Below are 25,779 nucleotides of genomic sequence, written 5' to 3' on the forward strand. Positions count from 1 at the left end.
TGGAAACCAGAGCACGCCCAGGTATCAGTCTGACTGTTTCAGGAGACAGAAGCAGGAGGATAGTTAAGAATCTGTTGTGGGAGGGGCCAGGCTGCCCAGTTTGAATCCTGGCCACCACTTACTAGCTGGAAACTCTGAGGAAATTCCGTGACCATCCTGGGCGTCACAGGGTGGTGGTTGTAAAGATTACATAACACTCTCCATGAGCAGTGTCTCCGAGTCCAGCACCATACCCACTGTTACTGTGGCAGGGACAGCCTGCGGGCTGGAGACTGCACCCACCCACTCACAGGAGCCAGGGAAAAAATGTCACTTTCAAATTCAGCAATTGTGCCAATCAAAAGAGTTTCTACTCAGCTAAAACACATGGTACCACAGTTTACCTCTTATTTGGTATTTAGTCCATCTCACAGACACAGATGGAGAAGGAAATGGCAACCCACTCCAGTATTCTTACCTGGAGAATACCATGGACAGCAGAACCTGACAGGCTACAGTCTGTGGGGTCACAAGAGTCGGGCACGACTTAGCAACTAAACTACTACTACTAAATTTCCCACTGGAGAAGGAAATGGCAACCCACTCCAGTATTCTTGTCTGGAGAATTCCATGGACAGAGGAGCCTGGCGGGCTGCAGTCCATAGGGTCACAGAGAGTCGGACATGACTGAGTGACTAACACACACACACAGACATGGAAGAGTAGAAGAATAAACGTGGGACACAAACAGGCCGACAAAAAGAGCGGCTGTGGGCTACTTGCAAAGTTTTAAGCATTCTGTTGTGGGCTTCTGGTGTGGGCACGTGTTTTCAATTGCACAGTTTGTTTTCTTCTTCCTCAGCCTTTGGACTGTTTTTTTAAGGAAGGGAAACCTTTCTCTTCAAGGTTACAAGCAGCTCACACAGCATGGGAGCCAATCACTCCTCTGCTCCCTGCCACCACGGTCCCTCCCAGGGTCCCCTGTGCGTGGTTCCGCTCCTGAAAGCAAAGGCCTTGAAGGCACAGGCAGCGGGACAGGCTGCCGGTTCTCAGCTCCCCTCTGCAGTCCGCTAGGAGCGGCTGGGCGTGCCCTACCACCCTCAGCCCCCACCTGCCATCAGGCTGCCAGCTCTTCTGATTTGCCCTCTCGCGTGAAACACAGAGACACTCCTCAGGAAAACTCACCTGCCTGCCCAGGGTGGTACCTGTGATGACCCCAGGGACCAGGCCAGAGGCTGCAAAGGGCAGGTCAGAAAACACCTGCTTCAAACACAAAGTAGGTCATCCCTGAATGGCTCTGGAATAAAAGAATCCATGATATTGAGGAATACACATTTTAATTAACAGGAAAGTTAGTTAAATGGGAAAGTGGGGGCATCTACAAGTTTATGTGGGACACAGTTTCATAAAATGGGGATAAAAATAACGGCTACCTTCTAGTATAATGATCACTGTAAGAATAGCAGCTAACCTTTGAGGGCTTATTAGGGCCAGTGGTTCTAGGCTCTTTATACATAAGAAAGACACAAGCAGCACTCAAACATATTAGCCATTACCATTATCTCTAAACTCTTTTCCCCAAACAAAATATTACCCAGAACAGCATATAAAACAAGAAAAGAAACACAGGTTGTTTATGTGGAGCTGGAGTGAGGGGACTTGGCGTTTGGGTCCCACCCCTTCCCACACCAGACATTTGTGTCCCCCAGGTCAACTCCCAGGGGCCACAGGGAGCCCTGTGGCTCCTGAGTACACACACGGTTGAACACTCATTTATCCCCAATTCTTGGTACTAAACAAATGGAGATGGGCCTCAGCAAGAAACCCCAGCAGTGCCCGAACCAACAGGAAGTTAAATACCTTGCATGGTGGCCAGAAGCTAGAGGAGCCCCACGGTGTGGCAGGCACACAGCCCTTCCTCAAACACCAGACCCCGGGGCAACGCTGGGACTGCTGAGCTTAGTCGCACTTCCCTGCTTCTTCCCACCTTCTGCAAATGACCCATGGTGCCTCTTCCTGGTCTAATATCTGCTGCTGACAGTGTCTTTCCCATAATACCGTGCATGTTTAGTTCATGATTCTCAGTATCCAAATACTTAAAAAGAAATAGTTAAAAATGGCTACCAAAAAACTCCTTCCATCCCTGTCTGTTCAGTGGGTATTCTTCTGCTGTTGTCTATTTTATTACCGGCAAATGATACTTGTTAACATTCACTATTATCTCAAAAGTGAATCTTGGTCTCTTACCAAAAGTCTTAAGGGTAGGTAAAAAAATTGAAAACAAACAAACAAAAAAACCTGTCTCCACCCTAGCTTTGGCAACTGGTTTTAAAACTTTGTCCATCCCCCATTCCCCACCCCCACACCCCCCCAACATGACCAGCAAAGAAGGGCAAGTATGCTCTTAAGTCCGTGGAGGTTATGTTTTGAAGAAAGTTTTCCATAACCTGATCTTTGAATCACTCTCTTCCACTGACACACGGACTGCAGTCTCCATGGGCTGGGGCCGAGGAAAGAATTCTCTTTGCGCTCATAGCACTGGCACACCCTGAACTTGGTGCGTTGGCAGGGAAAATTCCTGGCAACTCCATTAAGCCCAGAGTAAGACATCTTTCCGCCTCCCCAGCTAGCTTTTTCCAGCTGTACCCCTACCTCCACTTCCATCTTTGCTCTCTCTGCCAAAATAAGCCACGGAGAAGGGAAGAAAAATCACATAATAAAAAGTTCAGATGAATACACCCACAGGAAATATTTGGCTAATTCTATAACAATCCAAGGTGCAGAAAAGTTGAAAAATGAGATTGTTCTCCAAACTTTTGGGAGTGGGAGGCACGTCAGTCACCAGAAGTCTTGACTGAGAGGGGCTTGATGGATCAGCTTAGCCGCGTGCCTTCGTTTTTAGGGACTAGGATCCAGAAGTCCGGAATGGTAGACGTCTAGGCACACGGTCCTGGGCGGAATGATGTCTAGAACTCCTGTCCTAACTGAGAACTGCTGTTTTCCCAACACACCCAACAGTCTGCTGTGTGAAGTAAAAGCTCCTGCACGGACCAAGAACCCCCAATTAAGAAACTGTCCTAACAATTTCCCATCGACGCTGCAACAGGCGCGCGCCCTCCCCAAATGCACCGATAGGTGGGTTCTCACCCCTCGGGTGGCTTCCAGGGAAACACACAAACGGGAACGTGCTCCAAGGTGAGAGGCAGCTCCCCTTCCTCAAACTTGGGGCTCAAAGGCTCAAACAACCCCCTCCCCTCATCCGGCGAGGGCGGAGACCCTGGCGACCTGCCCCCGGTGACATTTTTTGGGTTTGTTTTTGTTTCAAAAACCGGGAGTTTTCTCCGTTCGCTCATCGGGTCTCGACTGCCGCGAAGGTGTGGACCACATCCTCTGCCGGCAAAGCGCGAAACTCGTCCACTTCCCTCCGACAACGACCCAGAGAGAGAGAGAGAGCTCGGAGGGGACGCCGCCGCTCGTCGGCGCCAGCGCGCCCCCGCCAAACCCCGTCACACAGCACCCCAGATAGAGCCCGCGCTCTCTCTGTCCGGGAACCGGCCAGCGCCGCCTCAGCGGGTCGCTTGCCGCCTCGAGACCCGCACCAGCCCTGCCTCCCGGGGGGCGCAGCTCCTGACAGAGATGCGCCCCACCCCCGATGCCCGCCCCAAACCCTGAAGCCGGTTCCCCTCCCCACCCCCTGGGACTCCCCACCCTTCGGACCGCCGGTCCCGGGCCTCCCGACGCCAAAGGCTGCGCCGACCAGGAGAGCGTGTCCCGGGCTGCCCGCCCCGCGGGCCCCGGGCCCACCTGAGGCGTGGTTGCGAGGCCGCTCCCGCTCCTGCGCGGGGCTCTTCCGCGCCGCCATGCCGGCCGTGCACTGCCGACGGGCGCAGAGACTCGTCCGCTGGGTCTGACGGACGCGGCGGCCGCCCGCCGGCGCCCGCGGCTCGCTCCCCGGCCGCAGGCTGGTGGGCGCTGGAGGCGCGGGGCGGGGAACGCAGTCTGCGCTCCCGCCCCCGGGCACCCCAGGGGTTCGACGGACGCGCCGGAGCGCCAATGGGAGGCCGCGCCGCGTCGGGGGGCGGGGGCCAGGTGGGCGGGGCCCCCGAGCCCTTCTGGATTCCCCAGCCGGAGCGGCGGAGAGCCGCTGTGTGCTCCGCTAGGATGCGGGCAGCTACTGCTGGGATGCAGACCCTCGTCTCAGGAACTATCCTAGCAGTGCCACCTGGCGGAATCCTCGACCTCCCTGGAGCTTTATATCGGAGGCCCATTGAGTGGGAAGGAAAGAAGCCTGCTGAGTGGGATGATGTGGGAGAGAGTTTTACTTCAGTGGCAAGGTTGCAGGATTCTTTTCCCTGGCCCAAAGGTTAAGGCGCTAATCGGTCACGGCGATGAGAGGGCGAGGCTGGAATCCAGCTGTCGACCCGGGGCCTGACCCACTAGATTGGGCTGTTTTTTTTCTGATCTTTATTTCCCCTGACTCAGTGGAATGGTGATGTGCTTACTTAGTACGCAGTTTATTTTCAGTTCCGTCGCTCGGACGTGTCCGACTCTTTGCGACCCCATGGACTGCAGCACGCCAGACCTCCCTGCCCATCACCAACTCCCGGAGTTTACTCAAACTCATGTCCATTGAGTCGGTGATGCCATGCAACCACCTCATCTTCTGTTGTTCCCTTCTCCTCCCGCCTTCGATCTTTCCCAGCATCAGGGTCTTTTCCAGTGAGTCAGCTCTTTAGCATCAGGTGGCCAGAGTATTGGAGTTTCAGCTTCCGCATCAGTCCTTCCAGTGAATATTCAGGACTGATTTCCTTTAGTTTACTTTAGGAGAGGTTATTGACAAAATTGATCATCTTTTAAAGTGGTTTAACAGTAAAGGAAAAAATAAAGGAGTAGCAAATAGTAAAAATAAACAGTCCGACAATAGGAAGGCACTCACAACAAGAATCTTTCACCCCTGATTTCATAGTAACATGACTTTTTTTTTTCCAGAGAAAAAGGAAGAAAATTAAAATCCTGGTGAACTCTTCCTCTTTCTCCAATACACACAATTCCAGAGACAAACAGGCTTGCATGTGCCATGGTTTGGCACCTTTTGAAAAATTCCGTAACTAAAGAATGATGTGGAAAACACCCTGGCATTTTAGGTGGCTCCAGTATTTAGGGCAATGTCTGCAAGTAACCACTTTCCCCATGTTCTCTGGTCTTTGGTAACTCCAGGGAAATTCTGAATCAGAGAAACAGCAATTAATGTAGTGCTGGACAGTTGCCAATAGCTGACACCAGGCCAGGCACTTTGGTAATCCTTTTATGTATTATTTTACATATTATTTGATCTAATCTTTACACCGGCCCATGAGCTAGGTACTCTTGTTATCTCCAGTTTAAACATAAGGAAACTGAGGTTCAGGAAATGCTAGTGCAGAGTTTAAACCTAGGTCTGATCTCTCCACTGCCCCACCATTCTGCCACCCATGATTCACAGAAGATAATAAAAATGTTCCCAAATTCTGCTGCATGTTTGGGGGGTGGGGGAAACTCCTTCTATCCAAATCAGATTTTAACCTAGAGGGGTAGTTTTCTACAGCCATAAAGCATGACTTGCGTGTATAGAGCCTTGTTACTCATACAAATTAAAGGACTTAAAATTGTGTGTAATTAGAGTTATGAGCCATGATGAGTACAAATTGTCTATTCTAGAGGCTGAAAATACCAGGACTAATTTCTCGTGATAAAGTAAAATTTACTTGAGTCCTTTAACTACAAAACAAATTAGCCAGCAACTTTCCCCTCCTCCCACAAGATAAAATTTATGAACACAGCTGTTGGGACTCAGCCTAGAATCCTTTCAATTAATTCACAACCAGGGTTTCTTGGTTTGGTTTGCTGCAATGGTCACTGTTACTCTGAAATCTGAGTGGAAGGCCTCTTCATGTGGTATTTACAGACCTAGACCTTGAAGCCAGACTGTCTGGTCTGGCGCTGCATACTAGCCATATGGACTTGCTCAGTTATTTAAACTTTTTGTGCCTCAGTTTCCTCATCATAAAATGAAGCTCAAGTGAGTATCTTCCTTAGGGGGTTGTTATGGGGATGAAGTGATAAGATATGTCCTAAACCCTTAGATTAATGCTTGGCACATAATAAGAACCACATAAATATTAATCTAATCAAGGATGTGACTACGCATAGAGGTTTCTGATTGACCTTCTGGCCTACCCATGTGTGATTTACTACCTGTCTTAACAATTAACAAGGTTATCAAAACTTTTACTGACCTGGAATATGAGATTTTTGCAGATAAGAATTATGATCTAGAATCCTTAGTGCCCAGCTCAGGGCTTGAATTTTTTTTTTTTTGTATATAGACAAACCTTTATTGCTTTTACTAACACCAATTTTTACCTTCTACATTATATCACAGCTTGAATGCATAGGCTTTAAAAAAAACTACCAAACTGGTAATGCATTAGAAAAATAACTATAATTGAGCCAGCATATTAAAATCATACACTGTGTTGTCCTTAGTCGCTTAGTTATGTCCGACTCTTTGCGATCCCATGAGCCTGCCAGGCTCCTCTGTCCATGGGGATTCTCCAGGCAAGAATACTGGGATGGGTTACCATGCCCTCCTCCAGGGGATCTTCCCAACCCAGGGATCGAACCCAGGTCTCGTGGATTCTTTACCATCTGAACCACCAGGGAAGTCCAAGAATACTGGAGTAGGTAGCCTATCCCGTCTCCAGGGCATCTTCCCAACTGAGGAATCAAACCACGGTCTCCTGCATAGCAGGCAGATCCTTTACCTGCTGAGCTACCAGGGAAGCCCATTAAAACCATATATCATGGACCTATTAGGTAGAGCTTGGATATGTTCGAGTGGGTACATTGAGAGTATGGTGTGAGGCCATACTCTCATAAAGGTCACACTCGTGAAGATACCTGTAGCAATTATCTCAGCTAAAATGTTGACACAGATATATTACACTCCCAAAAATATCAACCTTCGAACCACTGAAGACAAAGCCAATGCCTAGAAGCGTATCACTTGATTGTGATGCTGGAGAGTTTGGAATGAGTAGCCAGGGGCAATGGCTACTCCAGTTAGTCACATGGATGATCTTGATATGGTCCACATCAGAAGAAAGAATGAGAAGGGAAAAAAGAGAAAGAAAGAGAAATGCGGGAGGGGTGGAGAGAGAGCGAGAGATGCCTGGTCAATAAATTTTAGCAAATATTTTCTCAGACTTTTTGTTTTCATAAAGTTTTCTTGACCATTTAAACTCTGAGACTGGAATGTGAATGTCCAGAAGCACTGAAGACATTGCAAAATATATTTTCCCTTGCAATGCCAAACTTTTCACATTACTCAAGGGTCACTCATTCACATCTGGGTCAGTCTCGGGCTAGGACAAGTTGACATTTGTTCTGAGAACAGTGGAACCCATGACGCATTTGGGCAATAATTGCAATTTTCATTTCTACTGAGAGTTTGCTTGGTTGACTGACTTCTAGTTAAATATCCCCCTCTTAACTGAGAGACTGCAGAGGGAATTGCTGTAATTCCTGCACCAAGAACTTGACTTGGCACTGGAAGGTACTTATTCAGTAGTCACTGAATGAGAACATGAGTCAAGTGTGAGTGAAGGCAATGACAAGACTTCCAACTAAGAACTCATGGAATTTTCCCACCTGTATTCACTTCCAACTGTCCTTATCCAAATTCATTCTTTTCTTTGGTGGTAAAGTATACATAACATGAAATTTACCATTTCATTATTTTTAAGTGTATAGATGAGTGGCACTAAGTACATTCACATCGTTGTGCAAATATCACCAACAATCCATCTCTCTAACTTCTTTCATCTTCCCCCTCCCTCAGCCCCTGCCCTAGCAATCATCACTCTACTTTCTGCCTTTGAGCTATTTTTCCAATATGATTACTCTAGCTTCCTCAGGTGGAATCCTACAGCCTTTATCCTGTGGTGACTAGCTTATTTTAGTCTATTGATGTCTTCAAGGTGCACAGCTATTGTGACACATGCCATAATGGCCTTCCTTTTCAAGGCTGAGTAATATTTCGTGGGATGTATACGTTACAGATTGCTCATCCATCAATGGACACAGGTTGTTTCCACCTTCTAGCTATTGTAAATAATACTGCCATGATCCTAAGTGTACAAATAACTGTTGGAGTCTCTGTTTTCAATTCTTTTGAATATACACTTTAGAAGCGAAATTGCGGGATCATATCTGTTTTGAGGAACAGTCATAAAACAGTCATACTTTTTCCACTGCAGAAAACACTTCCACCAACAATGCATAAAGATTATATTTCCTCCACATCCTCACAGGCACTTTATTTTCAATTTTTTAAATAATATCCATCCAAATGGGTGTGAAGTGATATCTTACTGTAGTTCGGATTTGCATGTTCCTAATGATTAGGAATGCTGAGCATCTTTTGATGTGCTTATTAAATATGTGTAACATCTTCCTTGGAGAAATGATTAAGTCCTTTGATGATTTATTGTCTTTGAAAACATAATGGCATCACGGTTGATATCCATAAAAGTTAAAATTTGAGTAACCCTTATCATTACTTTCATTCTGCACTGTTATCAGGTAGGGTCACGTTTTCTAATAGAGGCAATGTATAGAGGTTAATAGGTTAATCGTGATGATGGTGATGATAATGGCAGAACTTAGTTGAGCACTCATGAACTGCCAGCCTCTATCAATTGCTCAGCATTATTACTCAAGGCTCCCAGGTGGTGCAATGGTAAAAAATCCACCTGCCAGTGCAGGAGACACAAGAGACGTGGGTTCGATCTCTGGGTCAGGAAGATCCCCTGGGAAAGAGAGTGTAAGAGCTGGCGAGAAGGATAAAGGAGGTCCCCTGAGAGCCATACAGGGAAGTGAAAGATGTGGGGGTGGTAGATGTGGAGAAGAACTTCACGATTTTGTATAGGCCCAGACCAGAACTTAGTGTTTCCTTTTTTTTTCTTGGCAACTTAGATGGCTTCGTGTGTGCTCAGTCTCTCAGTCGTGTCCAGCTCTTTGTGACCCCATGCACTGTAGCCCACCAGGCTCCTCTGTCCATATTTCCCAGGCAAGAATACTGGAGTGGGTTAACATTTCCTTCTCCAGGGGATCGTCCCAACCCAGGGATCGAACTCTTATCTCCTGCATTGGTGGGTGGGTTCTTTACCACGGAGCCACCTGGGAAGCTTCACTCATTTCCAAATTCCTGATATCGGTCCTGCCTGTAGTTTGCATAGAGCTGTGCTTGCTCACCATCTCTGGCCTTTGACCTTGCACTGCCTGGGTGTGCTTTCACCTGGCTGGCTCTAGGGGTCCTTCCAGATTCTGCTCAAGCCTACTAGCTTTTGGGAACACTTCTGGACCACCCATGATGAGTTAGCAACTGGCTCCACTGCCCTCCTTTGTATTCCCATCATTCCCACTGAACCCAGCACTTGTCTCTCCACACTTGACCATGAGCTCCCGAGGCTAGGGACAAGGTCTCAGTCTCCCCTGGGTCTCCTGCTTAATGTCTGGTGGACCCTGAATATTCACTGGAAGGACTGATGCTGAAGCTAAAATTCCAATACTTTGGCCACCTGATGTGAAGAGCCAATCCATTGGAAAAGACCCTGATGCTGGCAAAGATTGTGGGCAGGAGAAGAGGGCAATAGAGGATGAGATGGTTGAATGGCATCATCGACTCAGTGGATGTGAGTTTGAGCAAACTCCAGGAGATGGTGAAGAACAGGGAAGCCTGGCATGCTGCAGTCCATGGGGTCACAAAGAGCTGGATATGACTAAGCGACTGAACAATAACAGCAACAACGTGAGCTCTTGCAGAATACAGAATATAGGAAACGCTCCTCTCTCAAGGGCTCACCACCCACTTGCCTCCTCATTGCTGGGCTCACAGAGTTTGCTAATAGATTTCTTCTCTTTCTCTGCAAATGGGCTCTGGACGTCCTTGTCAGACAAATTGTTTCCTGAAGGATGGCCCTTCCTCTTTCATGCCTGGTAAGCTCTTTGAGATGACACGAACAGCAGGGGCCTCACCACATGAAATACACAAATGATAAAACAATTTTTCTGAGTAATTGGATGCTTAAGAGAAAACACATGAAGAGACATAATCTCGAAACCTTTTAGATGTGTTACTGGGCTTGCAGTTCTGATTAGCCAACAAAGCATATTTTTATATTTAGCTAAAGAGGAACAAACACACAGCAGCCTTTGTGGCTTTGTCTGCCCCCACCCACTCTCACTTTTGGAAGTAAATCCAGGAGTAGGCAAGAAAACCAGATTGCTCTTTTTCTCTGAATCATTTAGTTTTCAGGCTCGCCGGGCAGGCACACTCTGTTAGTTGACTGCCTGACATTTTGCTTCAGGGTTGACATTTAAAAGAGAGCAGGTGGAAAAGAGTCAACCTTGGAATCATCTAGATCTGGTTCCCCACCATTAATCTGTTGTTGTTCGGTCACTCAGTCATGTCTGACCCTGTGACCCCATGGATTGCAGCACACCAGGCTCCCCAGTCCTTCACTGTCTCCCAGAGCTTGCTCAAATTCATGTCCATTGAGTCAGTGATGCCATCCAACCATCTCATCCTCTGCTGCCCTCTTCTCCTCCTGCCCTCAATCTTTCTGAACATCAGGGTCTTTTCCAATGAGCTGGCTCTTCACATCACGTGACCAAAGTATTGGAGCTTCAGCTTCCAGCGATTACTTGAAAGATAATGGAAAATGGCTTATCCATTCTAGGTCTCGATTCCTTTTACTGTAAAAGGAATAGAAGGTGCTGGATGAACTTCTCATATCCCATCTCATCCTCTAATCATAATTCTGAGATGAAAATTTCCTTCAACAGGTTGTTTTAAAAAATCGTGGTGCATGTAAATGGTTACATATGAGGAAACAAATAAAACTCATAGTGTCAAAGATATTGACTGATGCTGGGAATACATATTAATATGTATTATTATTATTATGTATATGTATGTATTAATGTATATTAATAATATACATATTATTAATATGTATATGGAGGAAGTAGAACCAAGAGATGGAGAAAGAACCCTAGTAAATTATTTGAGCTCCTTGATACAGCCATACCTGAAGCAGTAATACTCCTGTATCTCACAGTTACATGAGCCAAAAAAACTCCCCTTACTCCCCCACCTATTTTAGCTTAAGCCTAATTAAGATAGGTTTACTCTCAGTCACAACTGAAATAATACTAGTACTGTATATACAACCAAATTTTAAAAATATTTTTACTTATTTGTTCACTGGGTCTTAGTTGCATCATGCAAGATCTTTCATTGCAGCCCATGGACTCGAGATGTTGTGTGTGGGCTCAGTAGTTGAGTGTGTAGGGTTAGTTACTATGTAGCATGTGGGATCTTAGTTTCCCAACTAGAATTGAACCCATGTCCCTTTCATTGTAAGGCAGATTCTTAACCAACAGACCATGAGGGAAGTGCTTGTGTGCTTAGTCACTCAGTTGTGTCCGTCTCTTTGCACCCCCATGGACTGTAGCCCACCAGGCTCCTCTGTCCATGGGATTTTCCAGGCAAGAATACTGAAGTGGGCTGCCACAGCCTCCTCCAGGGGATCTTCTCAACCCAGGGATCGAACCCAGGTCTCCCACATTGCAGGTGGATTCTTTACTGTCTAAGCCACCAGAGAAGCCCAAGGATACTGGAGTGGGCAGCCTATCCCTTCTCCAGGGGATCTTCCCAACCCAGGAAAGGAACTGGGATCTCCTGCATTGTAGGCAGATTCTTTACCAGCTGAGCTACCAGGGAAGCCCCTTGCAGCCAATTTTATAGAAAAAAAATTTATGCACAGAATAATATTGGAAGAATAAGCCCCCAAATATCAATAGCTATTATCCTGAGTGATACGATTAAAAGCTATTTTTTATTTTCTTCTGCTTACTTATCAGTATTTTTCAAATGCTCCAAAATTAGATATTACTGTTATAATTTTTAATGTTAGTTTAGCACATGACCCCCTAAGAAACTGGGGGGACTGTTTCATGTCGTAGACAATCTTGCCTCCTTGTTTTGGCCCTTTTATCTGAGTTTGATTTGATACATGATTGATGCTTTTTTTGGAACAGGTCATTGCTCAGGCCTTCAATTCTGTAAGAGGGTGGGCAAACTTCCTCTAAAGGGCCAGACAGTAAATATTTGAGGCTTTGTGAGCCACACACCCTTCGTGGCAACCACTTAGCTCTGCCATTGTGTCGTGAAAGCAGCCCAAGGTAATTTATAGAGGAGTGAGCATGGCTGTGTTCCGAACTTTATTTAGGAACACTGAAACTCGAATTTTATATAATATTCACATGTCACAAAATGGTCTTCTTTTGATTACTTTTCAACCATTTAAAAATGCAAAAATTGGGATTTCCCTGGTGGTCCAGTGGTTAAGAATCCACCTTGCAGGGCAGGGGATATGGGTTTGATTCCTGGCCAGAGAACTAAGGCCCCACGTGCCTTGGGGTAACTGAACCCACACTGCAACTGCTAAGCCCACTCGCCGTAACTCGAGTCTGTGAGCCACAGCGAAAGACCGCGCGTGATGCAAATAATACTTGATGCAGCCAAATAAATACATAATTTTTTAATTAAAAAAATAAAAATGGGAAAATTGATTTCAACTCACAAACCTGACAAGTAAGGACAGGCCACACTGGGCCTGTGCGATGTATTTTGCTGATAAAAAAAGAAAAATTTTAAATTACCGGAAGTTGAAATCTGGTAGACAGTGTTTAACAGTGGCAGGTTCCCTGAAGGCATTCTACCCTAACCACCAGAGTGGTAGTCTCTTCTACCCTAACCATACCAGAGAGGAAAAACAAGGAAATGGAAAATCAAAGAAGAAACACCGGTAGGTAACAACAACAGCAAAAAGATGACATCATGTTTTTGAATGAGGGAAGGGAGATGGAGAAGGGATAAATGAGCAGAGAGGGAAAGCTTCCCCCTGAAATGCCCACGATGAAGAAACCAAGAAGAAGCATAGTTATTAGCAATCTCGATAAGATATACTGAATGGTTATCATATTTCTGGTACACGCATCATATCATTTAGTTCTCATCAAAGATCTCACCAAGTAGGTAAGATTATTATCTCTATTTTATAGATGAGGGAACAGAAGCACAGAGATATAACAAGATGCTTAGAAATGGAACTAATCAGAGAATAAGAGAGTTCTTGGCAGAAACAGACACATGGACTTTGAGAATGAGATTATGGTTGCCAGTGGTGGGGAAAGGATGGGGGAAAGGATAGTTAGGGAGTCTGGGATGGACATGTACACATTACTGTATTTAAAATGGATAACCAACAAGGACCTACTGCATAACACAGGCAACTCTGTTCAATGTTATGTGGATTCCTAGATGGGAGGGGAGTTTGGAGGAGAATGGATACATGTATATGTATGGCTGAGTCCCTTTGCTGTTCACCTGAGGCTATCATAACATTGTTTGTTAATTGGCTATATCCCAATACACAATGAAAATCTTTTTAAAAAGGAAAGAGTTCTTGGATGTTAAAAACGTGATAATCCAAATAAAACTTTCAACAATGCCTGGCCCACAGTACAAGTTTAATGAAGGAAATCATTGTTTTGGAGCATATACTTTCCGGTTCCACATTTCTTTTCCATTATTGTTTTGTGATCTATTCTTGCCTCCAAGACAGAGCACCACTCATATTACAAGCCCTCATTGGACAGAGGATAAGATTTTAGAATCTTGGATAATAGCACAAACTCTACTCTAGAACCCTCCTTTGACAGAACTATGAGGTGTACAGAAACCCATCAGTTTTCTAAGGTCCTGCAACTACTGAGTAGGTATAACCAAGATAGAGGTCTGGTCCCCCTGCTCCCAAGTGAATGCCCCTCCACTGGTCTGTTCTTGGTTCAGCATTGTGGTGAACATCCAGGGTGGGTCAGCTAGGCCCCTTCTCTCAGGGGATGCCCACCCTCCCTAGTTCTGTGATGTCTTAAAGGGGATGCAAATCACAGGTCCATTAGAGCACTTCATTGTTTGGGTCAAGAAGGGGCCAGTGACCCACACAGAGCCAACTGGAGCCTTCCCTGGGTTTGGAACACGGACATTAGAATAAAGGAGTCACTTTACACTAGGGTTGCTAGTAGAGGGCAAGAAAAAAAATCTTTTTCCTCTCCTCATATTAGGTTCCCCAGCTGGGATCCTATAAATTAGACCAACAAAGACAGATTAAAAGAGAAAAACAAGTGATTTCTCACTTTCATGTGTCATTACATGGGGATACCTAGCGATGAGCAGCCCAGAGAGGTGGCTAGAGTTGGGGCTTATATACCGTCTAAGGCTAAACAAAGAAGAGGGGTTTGCAGCTTCTGGGCAAGGGAGGTACTATGAAACAGTGACCAGGAATCATGCTAAACCAGGGCTCTTCAGTAAGGTTTGTTATGCAGATTTAAATTGATGCCTTCTCCAGAGAAGGCAGTGGCAACCCACTCCAGTACTCTTGTCTGGAAAATCCCATGGACAGAGGAGCCTGGTAGGCTGCAGTCCATGGGGTCACAAAGGACACGACGGAGCAACTTCACTTTCACTTTTCACCTTCATGCATTGGAGAAGGAAATGGTGACCCACTCCAGTGTTCTTGCCTGGAGAATCCCGGGACAGCGGAGCCTGGTGGGCTGCCGTCTGTGGGGTCGCACAGAGTCGGACACGACTGACGCGGCTTAATAGTAGTAGTAGTAGCCACTGACAAGAGTTGAGAGTCTTCCTGGTACAGGAGAGGGAGACCTCATGACCAATGGAAATTTACTTTAAACGTATAAATTTCCTTTACCAAAAAAAACCAACTTGTGTCCTGTCTTTAGAGTTTTTCTCCTGTCTGCTAATTCTTAGTCTTTAAAAAAAAAAAAACAAAAACAAAAACCTCATTGGGGAATAGTTGATTTACAATGTTGTGTTACTTTCTCCTGTATAGCAAAGTGAATCAGTTATATATTTATCTATTCTTTTTAAGATTCTTTTCCCTTGTAGGTCATTACGGAGTGATGAGTCGAGTTCTCTGTGCTCTACAATAGGTCTTTGTTAGTTATCTATTTTATGGAAAATCCCATGGACGGAGGAGCCTGGTGGGCTGCAGTCCATGAGGTCACTAAGAGTCGGACATGACTGAGCAACTTCCCTTTCACTTTTCACTTTCACACATTGGAGAGGGAAATGGCAACCCACTCCAGTGTTCTTGCCTGGAGAATCCCAGGGACGGGGGAGTCTGGTGGGCTGCCGTCTATGGGGTCGCACAGAGTCGGACACGACTGAAGTGACTTAGCAGCAGCAGCAGCAGCAGCAGTGTGTGTGTATGCCACTCCCCCAGTTTATTCCTCCCGCCCCCACCCTTCCCCTTTGGTAACCATAAGTTTGTTTTCTACATCTGTGCCTCTATTTCTGTTTTGTAAATAAGTTCATTTGTATCTCCAAAGTCTTTAGCTCAAAATAATCCATATGCCAAAGAGGCACACTTGGGGGTGGCATATTCTAGTACCCCTCCTTCATTGGGGAAGGGTCCACAGTAAGATACTGTACCAAGCATGATGCCAAGCCAACCCCAGCGATGGAGACAGCGATAGACAGCCTTGATCATACCACTGAGCATGGCCAAGGGAAGTTCCCAGATGGCAGCTGTGTGTGCAGCTGCTCTAGAGATCAGTCAGATAAGTTGAGACAGGAAGCTGGAGGATTCCGGAAGGGAGGCCTCCAGGGAGAAAAGTGGAATTGGTTTTGTATTAATGCATTTGAGCATTTGGAAAATAATACGGTAGGCACCCAGTGGAGTGAATGGATGTGAGCACGTAGGAAACCAAGCAAGTGAGCAAAGGGAGACAATGAGCTCCAGGAAGAACAGACAGTTATACAAGAAAGGAGACATAAACCTTGGCTCATCAATGGGCGATATTGACACTGTTATAATCAGGTGGAAAAAAAATAAATGTGAATACCAAGCTAGTGGGATGGGAGGAGATAAAAATGTGAGAAAGAGTAACGGACATTTTCATCTCTCTTGTGTCAGGAAATCAAAAGATAATGTCCAAAATGATAAACTGTTGAAAAGGCATGATATTTAGAAATAGGAAAAGAAATACCAGAAGAACTAGGAAAAGAAATTGAAATTTTAGAGCCAGAAGCTTGGGAGTTTTGCTGTTGCTACAAGCTTTTAGAAATGCTGTGGTCTTTAAACTTATGGTTATCAGAGGGGGATCAGGGAGGGGTCAATTCAGAGACCGAGACTGACACACACACATTACTCTATGTAAAACAGAGAACTAAGCAGGACCTACTGTGTTGCACAGGGAACTCTCCTCAATACTCTGTAGTGACCTATATGGGAAGAGAATCTGAAAGAGTGGCCAGGGGAATTCCCTGGCAGTCCAGTGGTTAGGAGGCTGTGTTTTCATTGCCAAGGGCCTGGGTTTGATACCTAGTTGGGGGACTAATATCCTATATGACTGCATACTGTGCCCCCCAAAAAAGAAAAGAAATGGAAAAAAAAATTTTTAAAGATTAAAAAATTAAAAAGAGTGGATATATATGTAGAACTGATTCACTTTTCTATACACCTGAAACTAACACAACACTGTAAATCAACTATACTCTAGTAAAAGTTATTTTTTAAAAGTTATGTGGGATTTAAAGCTATATACACTTACTACTTTACATATACATCAGATCAGATCAGATCAGATCAGTCGCTCAGTCGTGTCCGACTCTTTGTGACCCCATGAATCGCAGCAAAATAGTAAATACATATTTAGAATGCTGGTGTTGGTAGCCTTTCCCTTCTCAAGGGGATCTACCCAACCCAGGGATTGAACCCATGTCTTCTGCATTGCAGGCAGATTCTTTACCAGCTGAGCCACAAGGGAAGCCCCTTTTCTTTCATAATATGACTGGGCGCTTCCCTGATGGCTCAGTGGTAAAGAATCCACCTGCCAATGCAGAAGACTCCAGTTCAATCCCTGGATTGGGAAGATCCCCTGTAGAAGGAAATGGCAACCCACTCTAGTATTCTTGCCTGGAGAATCCCACGGACAGAGGAGCCTGGTGGGCTACATTCCGGGGTGGGGCGCAAAGAGTCAAACATGACTAAGTGACTAAACAACAACAAATATATATAACTATGTTGTATATGTAGCAAATATATATATTTATTTACTACATATATACATATAAATTTCTACCAGGATGCATTTTGGAAAAATATAACATTATCAGCAGTTCCTGAAAAGCCATAAATGGGTCTCGACCTTAAAAAAAAAAAAATCAACTATCTTACTCCACTATATGAGTCAGCAAATAAGCACAAGAAATAAAGTACCGTGCCTCCCTCAAACCTAAATCATACAGTAACCTAAATCATCATACAGTAAAATACGATGATACAGAGGGAAGACAAGGAAAGGGAAAAGAGTTTTCATTAAAATCAACATCTTTACAACATAATGCAAAAAGAGCTGTTTGTCTTCAGGATGACCCTGGAACTCCAGCTAGTGTGGAGGCAGCCGGTGCTCTGGCAGGAGCCGGGATCTGGCCCCATACCCTGCAGCACACCCTGTTCAAGGGCAGGGCTGAGATCTCAGTACATAAAAATGTAAACACCTTAAAAATAACAGCCATGAAGTGCGGGGATGTGTTTGTGCCAGAGAAAAATGAAAAATGTTTCCATTTTCCAGGAGCTCAATAGTCTCCAGCTTTCTTCTCTCGCCACGGTTCTTGAGACAAACTCCCTACATGGCTTTCCCTTTGATCCCAGCCCTCCAGGGTCCTGCCAGGGATGAGGAAGACATTTGTGATGCTTGTGGTTCTGCCCTGAAGGCCAAGAGAACATTCCCGAATTGTGTGAACCACCAGAGAGGGTTGCTGCTTGTTTGTCTGCCCGGGCTGAGCTCCAGAATCACAAGGGGTATGACCTGGGAACTCCTGGTCTGAAGAACCACCTCTGACTACGCCAGGAGGACCTCTTCCACCCAGAGGACCACAGGAGGGCGAAAGATTTGGATAAAAAGGGCGGATCCACCATATGGAGCGTCATTTATATGATGTACAGGGAAGGACCACTAGGTTTTGAGTGCCAGAATCCCAGTGGAAATTATCACTCAATCAACGTTGTATTTTTAGTGTTGGGCTGCCCAAGAAGTTCGCTTAGGTTTTTCTGTAACAGCTTGTGGAAAAACACAAATGGATTTTTTGGCCAACGCAATGGACTATAAAGAAAGCTGAGTGCCAAAGAATTGATGCTTTTGAACTGTGGTGTTGGAGAAGACTCTTGAGAGTCCCTTGGGCAGCAAGGAAATCCAACCAGTCCATCCTAATGAAAATCAGTTCTGAATATTCATTGGAAGGACTGATGCTGAAGCTGAAACTCCAATACTTTGGTCACCTGATGTGAAGAACTGACTCATTGGAAAAGACCCTGATGCTGGGAAAGATTGAAGGCGAGAGGAGAAGGGGATGACAGAGGATGAGATAGTTGAATGGCATCACCGACTCAATGGACATGAGTTTGAGTAAACTCCAGGAGTTGGTGATGGACAGGGAGGCCTGGCATGCTGCAGTCCATGGGGTTGCAAAGAGTTAGACATGACTGAGCGATTGAACTGAACTGAACTGAATGTAAACAAATCCTGTGTTCTACATTTGGAAGCCTTCTTGACTCCTAGTATCTCAGATATTGCTGCTAGATCTAAGGAACTGGCTTCAATTTAAGGCCAAAGACGAACATAGTGAGTGTATGAGGATATGGGACTCCAGAAGTATTTAATCTCCTCCTAGCTACAGTCTCTCGAATCTGCAAGTTACTGGTCTCAAGCTTGGCCTCTTTTTGAGCATGGTCGGTGAATTACATGGTCAAGAATTACACATTTCTCTCTCAAAATCATTATCTTGAAAAATAAAAACTGCTGTGGATAAAATAATCAATATTTGAATTGGTGCCACATGCTCAGAGACTAAAGAATCCGCCTGCAATGTGGGAGACTTGAGTTCGATCCCTGGGTTGGGGAGATCCCCTGGAGAAGGGAACTGGCTACCCACTCAGTATTCTGGCCTGGAGAATTCCAGGGATAGAGGAGTCTGGCAGGCTATGTACAGTCCATGGGGTCGCAGAGTTGGACACAACTGAGCGACTTTCACTTTCACCACAAAGTGAAGCTCAAAGACACTTGGAGCCCTGATCGTTTAGGGAGGGGAGTCCTACAGTCTCCCTTACCCCATCCCTTTTCTTCTCCTCTCCTCTTTTTTCAAACTTATTGAGATATAATTGACATACACCCTTATTTAAATGTAAAGTGTACAGTGTGTTGATTTCATCCATTTATACACTGCAGTAGATCACCACCATAGCATCAGCTAACACCTCCATCACTCAGCTAACAGCCATTTCTTTTTTGTGTGGATCACGGCTCTTTGCTTACTTGATTCTCTTGTTCTACTTCTTTTCAACCTTCCACGTGTCTTCTTTATCCCTGTGAAGAACTAAAGAGAAATTGTAAATTAGTTCATTGCTTTCCTGAGCCACTTACAGGTCAAGGTATTTCTCAGCAGCTCACATTTCAGACACATTTAGGATGGAACAGGCTTTGGTTCCAGGGGATAGTTGGCAGCCATCTCCTGAATGAACTCTGAATGAAGAGGGGGTAGAACCCAAGTTTCCTGTGGTTTTTACTCTAGGGTTGGCAGCTTGAACTGCTGGTAAGCCTGTCCACGCCCATTCTGGGTCCCACATGGCAGCGAGTTCACCTTCACCTGCCCCGTAGCCGGGAAGCTACTGGTTCAACCCCCACCATCTGCTGTTTGCCCTGGGAGCAGTTTGGGCAAACAGAGCAGAAGGGCAGGTGGGGCAGGAAAGAACCCTAATTACCTCCGACTAAAAACACAAGGCCAAGATGAAGGACCTCAGATTAGTTTTATAGCAGGTAGCAGTTCCAGCGACAGGCTCGCCCGCAGAGCCCACAGGAAACTAGAGAGGAACTGAGTTCACCACCCTGGGCACTCATCGGCTCTAACTGGTTTGCTTTGAAGCCAAGTCTCATAAAACATTTCAGCAGCCACTCAGAAAGAAGAAACAGATCATGAAATAAGCATTACCTTGTCCTATTGCTGAGTACCCCTAGAGTCAAGCGTGGAAAAATTTTTTTTCTTTCTTTGCTTCCTTAAACAAAATAGTAACAGACAGCTGTCGGTGCCCATAGAAATTCAGCTTCTTTTTTTTTTGGTCGATTTCAGGCTTGTTATGGCAAACTGGGTTCACTCCCCAGACTCATTCTTCTGCCCGCTGCGCACCTCCTATGGCTTGCCTCCTATGGGCAACTGGAGCCCTTCCATATACAAAGACAAAACTCAAACCATCAGTGTGCAGAAGCAGAAACGTGCACACATTCTAAAGCCCTTTAAATATTTTTCTGAAGGGCTTTCCTCCAAATCTCTATAAATGAAAGCGTTGAAATTTAGAACTGCTGAGATAGTCCTAACTGCAATCCGAGGATTTTCTGGTGGAAATTCACTTGTGCAACAACTTGAAGGTCAGAGGCAACAGGCAGCTTCCGTCATTCGCAGGCAGCTTGAATATAAACAGGGAGAGTCTGACAATCACTGAGTCCCCCATGCAGACAGGCGACTGAACAACTTCAACAGCTGTGTAGTTATTGTCCTGGGAGAGCCTCATGGACTTTTTCTTCAGTCTCTGCTGGTGAAGAAGAGGAAAGGCAAGAGTCAAGGTGCGACACCCAGGGAAGGGAGCTAGGCGGGGTCCTGGGAGTAGGGGTCTCTTCTCCCTCCCTCAGCCAGTACAAAAGTGCAGTATCCCATGGGGCAGACTGAGGCTTCTGCGTGGGAAAGGAGACCAACAAATCAGTCCCTAACTGGGGCTGGCCATTAGGATCCCCGCAGGCCTTTCTGACCCTCGTGCTGACCCTTGAGCCAGGGTACAAAGTGATGGATGGAGAATGTCCTAAAGGGCAAAACGACTTGCCGGCTGATGGAAGGCATCTTGTTCTCATGCTCTTTGGCTGTCAGGTTAATCCTCAGTGTGGTCTTCTGACATCCAGGGAATCCCCCTGGGCAGTAGTAGCTCCTGTAATGCAGAAAAATCAGACTTAAACACTATGTTATTCCAGTTACCCTGAAAGGACTGGAACTCTATTTTATAAGCTCTTTTCGTTTAAATCCTTCCCAAACTGGAATCATCCGAGGGGCTTTTGGAAAACAAGATTCCAGGCCACCAGCCCCAGAGATTCGAAGATGCAGATTGGAATGGGACTGAGGTTTCTCTGGGCTAACGTTTCCAGGTGATTCTGGTGGGCAGATTCTCTGTTTAGAAAGTGGGCTAAAGCTTGGATATAGTTTACATTCTTATGGGTAATTTTTCAGGCATCACCAGGTTAGTGGCCGGAGGTGAGTCACTGACAATCAGATGAGTACTATTAAGCTGGCCACCATTTATGAGATGATCATATAAATAGATTAAAAAAAATGTGCACACCTCCTGGGCATGTAAAAGAGGATGAACAGACTACAGTAATCCAGTCTCACTGCATCACTTGGCTGTCATTTCTTCCAAGGGTTATAATTTACTCTTTAGTACAACAATGAACTGAGTCATCATAAATAAAAACCATAAATTTTGTTCTTGTTTTTGGCTAGAAGTTATAGGCAAAACATACAATAAATAAGAGTATCTTCAAAAAGGAGATTTTTATTAAGATTTATTAAGCTAGGATATAGCATTTGGGTATAATTGTGTTCCATAAATAAAAGCATTTTTATGTAGAGAATTTAAAATGAGTGTTTTGGGGACTGATGGTCCCCCTAGGAAGGTGAGATCCTTGCACTGATATGTGTTGGGCTTGTCATGCAAGCCCAGGTGAGGACTCCATTGTTTTTAATAACTAGAATCCTCACAGTAAAAAACAAACCGTGTACCTAACATTTTGCTGGATCTTAGCTTTTAAGAACTTAGAGCTCACCTCAAAAAAAAAAAAAACAACCCAGAATATGATTCATACAATTCATATGAAATTCTATTTTTGTCATATGATTCAGAAATAGAATTTCCATGAAAAGTGAAAGCGTTAGTCACTCAGTTGTGTCCCACTCTGCAACTCCATGGACTGTAGCCCGCCAGGCTCCTCTGTCCGTGGGATTCTGTAGGCAAGAATACTGGAGTGGGTAGTCATTCCCTTCTCCAGAGAACTTCCATATGATCCAGCAATTTCATTTCTGGGTATATATATCCAAAAGAAAAGTAAGCAAGTTCTCAGATATTTGCACATTCATGTACACAGAGACATTATTCACAATAGCCAAAAGGAGGAAAGAGCCCAACTAGCCATCAACAGATGACTGGATAACCACAGTGTGATATACACGACAATGGACAATTACTGTCTTTAAAAGCAAGGACATTCTGACCCAGGCTACAACATGGAGGAACCTTGAAGACATTATGCTATGTGAAAAAGAGCCAGTCACAAAAGGACACATTCTGTGTGATTCTACTTACATGAGGTACCAAGAGTGATCAGATTCAGAGAGACAGACTTCCTAGAGCCTGTGATCTACAAGAGAAGCCTGCATGCCACAACTAGAAAAAAGCCTGCACACAGCAACAAAGACCCAGCACAGCCAAAAAGAAATAAATCTTTTTTTTTTTTTAATAAAAAAAAGCTCTGTCTCCAAATTCAGTTGCGTTTGCAGTCCTGGTGGTTAAGACTTCAGCATATGAATTTGGGGGTGGGACCCAACACAGCCCATAAAAGCTCTTCTTTCATCCTCCCAAATAGTGAATATATTTCCATCTTCCCCTGCAAGGATCTAAGCCGCACCAGGGTGGGAACTTGGTCTCTCCTTGCCCGCACACACATTGCAGTAGGCATGCGATCCATATTTGCTGATGGCTAAGTTCAGAACTCATGAAAGGGATGCAGCTTCTTCTCAGAATGAAGTTCACCGGGGTTAACTCACTCTCCTTACAGGGTAGATGCTAAGTGGAAGTTCTAGTTTCCACCAGGGCCATGCCTTCCTCCTTGGGAGCGTTCTATTTCTTCTCCCTTTCAAGATGATGGGGTGCAGCAGGAGCCCAGGGGTCTCCATGACCCTTTCTCCATGTTCTCACTGTCTCCTTGGCAGACAGACAGGTTAATGACTGCACGCCAGAGGCTCCCTCGTGTCCAGCCCTGCCTGGAGCTTGGGGCCAGAGCTGCTGTGCATTGCCCTGGGTCTTGGTCCTCTCCCTCTTGTTCTGCGGGCCCACTGGGTCCCGGTGTTGGCTCCCAGGTCCTCCTGCCATCACGCAGAAGCACGTGGGTTGGCACTCTCCCCTTCCATCTGGGCTTCCCTCGTAGCTCAGTCAGTAAAGAATCTGCCTGCAGTGCAGGAGACCCAGGTTCGATCCCTGGGTCGGGAAGATCCCCTGGAGAAGGAAATAGCAACCCACTCCAGGATTCTTGCCTGGAGAATCCCATGGACAGACGAGTCTGGTGGGCTACAATCCATGGGGTTGCAAGAGTTGGACACGGCTTAGCAACTAAAGAGAAAGAAAGACCCCTCTGTCTGGATATGTCCCTCCTCTCCTGGCAGGGAGCAGGGCCCTGGCAGGTGTGGGGACTGGCTACACGTGTGCCCCAGGCTGAGCTTCTAATCGGTCTGATGGAGGCTGGCTGCAGCCCGATACCCACACAAGCCTCGGCGTTTGGTCTTCTGCCCAGGCTGCCCCTGGGGAGGCCAGAGCCAGAATTGTGCTCGCGGATTTCCTGCCTCGCTTCTCTCCCCTAACTTGGTGTTTCGATTCATCCTTGTCCCCCTGGGATTTTGATCCCGAGAAGCAGTAAACTCTCCTCCGCCTTTGAGTCTGTTGGGGCTTCTCTTATCATCGGCCTTCTTCCCTATTTTGGCCTCATCTCTGCTCTTTTTTTTTTTTTGTCTCCTGAAGGCCAGGCTGCCAGAAGAAGGAGAAGGAAGAAGAGAAACAACCCCGGGGGACCAAGAGGAGAATTTATCCGCCAAGATTTCAAAAACAGCTTCCTCGTTACATCATAATGATGGAAACGTTTAGTTTCCGAGTTGCTGAGGGAGAAGTCAACAAGCCAGGGGTGATGGGAACCCTGCCTCTGTCTGGAATGTTCTATCTTCCTCTTGTGCCCCCAGGAAAGTGCTGTGGGCAGCCCAGCAAGGCGACCAGGCATTGACAGCTGTACTGACCCCCAGACTATAATCACAGGGAAACAATGGACCACCCTTCCACCACTGCCCACACCTAAAAGTTAGCTACTGATCACTCTGACCCTTAGTAACGTGAGACCCCAGAATGAGGACTGGAATTTCTAACATGTGTCATTGTGTGCTTAGCCCTGGAGGGAGATATTGCTTAGTCCCAATCTTTCCCTTTCAGCCAGGGATCAAAAGTAGATTTTGTATGAAGCTAGTGAAGAGTCCTCACTGACCCCATGCTGTCCTGGACTCCACTCCCCACTCCCACCCTGTTAGAAGCTTCTGGTTTATTCCTGTGGTCAAGACAAGCTGTCTCTGTAGATCTGCTAGGGCACTCACCACCCCCAGCCTTCTGGCCAGCGTCCCATTGAAATAAAACCGAGAAGTAGTTCTGTGATGTCATCTGTGGCATCGCTTCTTAGGACTGCCTGCTGGTAAGCAGTTATGATACCAGGAGGAGCTCTGGGCACTGTTTCTACTGAGCTTTTGGAGCCTAGAAAGGCTGGTGGGAGTTGTGCAGGCTGGAATTGTCCAGATGGGCATTGCTATTATGCCATACAGTGTCTGCAAAACAGGGCAGAAAATACAATAACCAGCTATTATAAAGCATCCCAGCGGGTGTCATCTATAATTTAAGCATGGCCTGGTGATTTTCTTGTGATGGCAAAACACATTTTCTAAATTTAGGTAACACTGCAGCCGACAAAATACTGGGCTCATGGCCATGCCCTGTGCCCTCACTGTTAAGAGGATGCTCACTGGGTCTACCTGGGATGTGACACAGAATTTCCACAGTGTGAAGAGGGGAGAGACCCCCCCTCCCTCGCCCCGCAAACCCAGGGGTCTGGAGCATAGAGAAAAAAGTACAGACTGGACCAAAATAGGGTTTTGTAGAGAGGTTTTTTTCTGGGCACACTGGTTGCCATCAGACCCCCTGTTTGATTTATAACAGAACCGCACCGAATAACCTGTGCAAGTTATTTTTATTTAAGTATGTGACTCTTGCAGTTAGGAGTGACGCAGACATAACTCAGATTGCCATTAACAAAAAAGGGAATTCATGGCTCATGTTACTAACACATCTGGGTGGCTTCTGGCTTTTGTTGTTGTTGTTCCGTTGCCCAGTTGTGTCTGACTCTTTGCGACCCCATGGACTTCAGCACGCCAGGCCTCCCTGTCCTTCACCAACTCCTGGAGCTTGCTCAAACTCACGTCCATTGAGTCGGTGATGCCATCCAACCATCTCGTCCTCTGTCGTCCCCTTCTCCTCCAGCCTTCAATCTTTCCCAGCATCAGGGTCTTTTCTAATGAGTCAGTTCTTTGTCTCAGGTGGCCAAAGTATTGGCGCTTCAGCATCAGTCCTTCTAATGAGTATTCAGGGTTGATTTCCTTCGGGATGGACTGGTTTGTCTAAAGATTCTGGCTTTAGACACGGCCGAATATGGCATTTTAACTGTGTCATCATCAGCCTTCCTCTTTAATGTTTTTTTTCTTTCTGTTCTTAA

The 25,779-nt window shown here is 45.8% G+C and overlaps 1 protein-coding gene across 2 annotated transcripts in view; it reads right to left on the reverse strand.

Annotated features, from left to right (window-relative positions):
• The window catches only part of OTULINL (OTU deubiquitinase with linear linkage specificity like), a 30,411-nt gene extending 26,441 nt beyond the window's left edge, over positions 1–3,970 (reverse strand). The window contains exons 1-2 of one of the 2 annotated variants that reach the window (XM_025270697.3): positions 3,784–3,924; positions 1,165–1,276 (exon numbers count right to left, since the gene is read on the reverse strand). Coding sequence is in view for 1 of the 2 variants with exons in the window: in XM_025270696.3 (XP_025126481.1) it covers positions 3,784–3,841 (58 nt within the window). In the remaining variant the exon portion in view is untranslated. Of the gene's footprint in view, positions 1–1,164; positions 1,277–3,783 lie in introns of both variants that reach the window. The other variant, XM_025270696.3, reaches the window with a different exon arrangement.
• Between the last annotated feature and the right edge of the window lie 21,809 nt (positions 3,971–25,779).

Source organism: Bubalus bubalis, chromosome 19, assembly GCF_019923935.1.
Source record: "Bubalus bubalis isolate 160015118507 breed Murrah chromosome 19, NDDB_SH_1, whole genome shotgun sequence".
NCBI classification, from domain to species: Eukaryota; Metazoa; Chordata; class Mammalia; order Artiodactyla; family Bovidae; genus Bubalus; species Bubalus bubalis.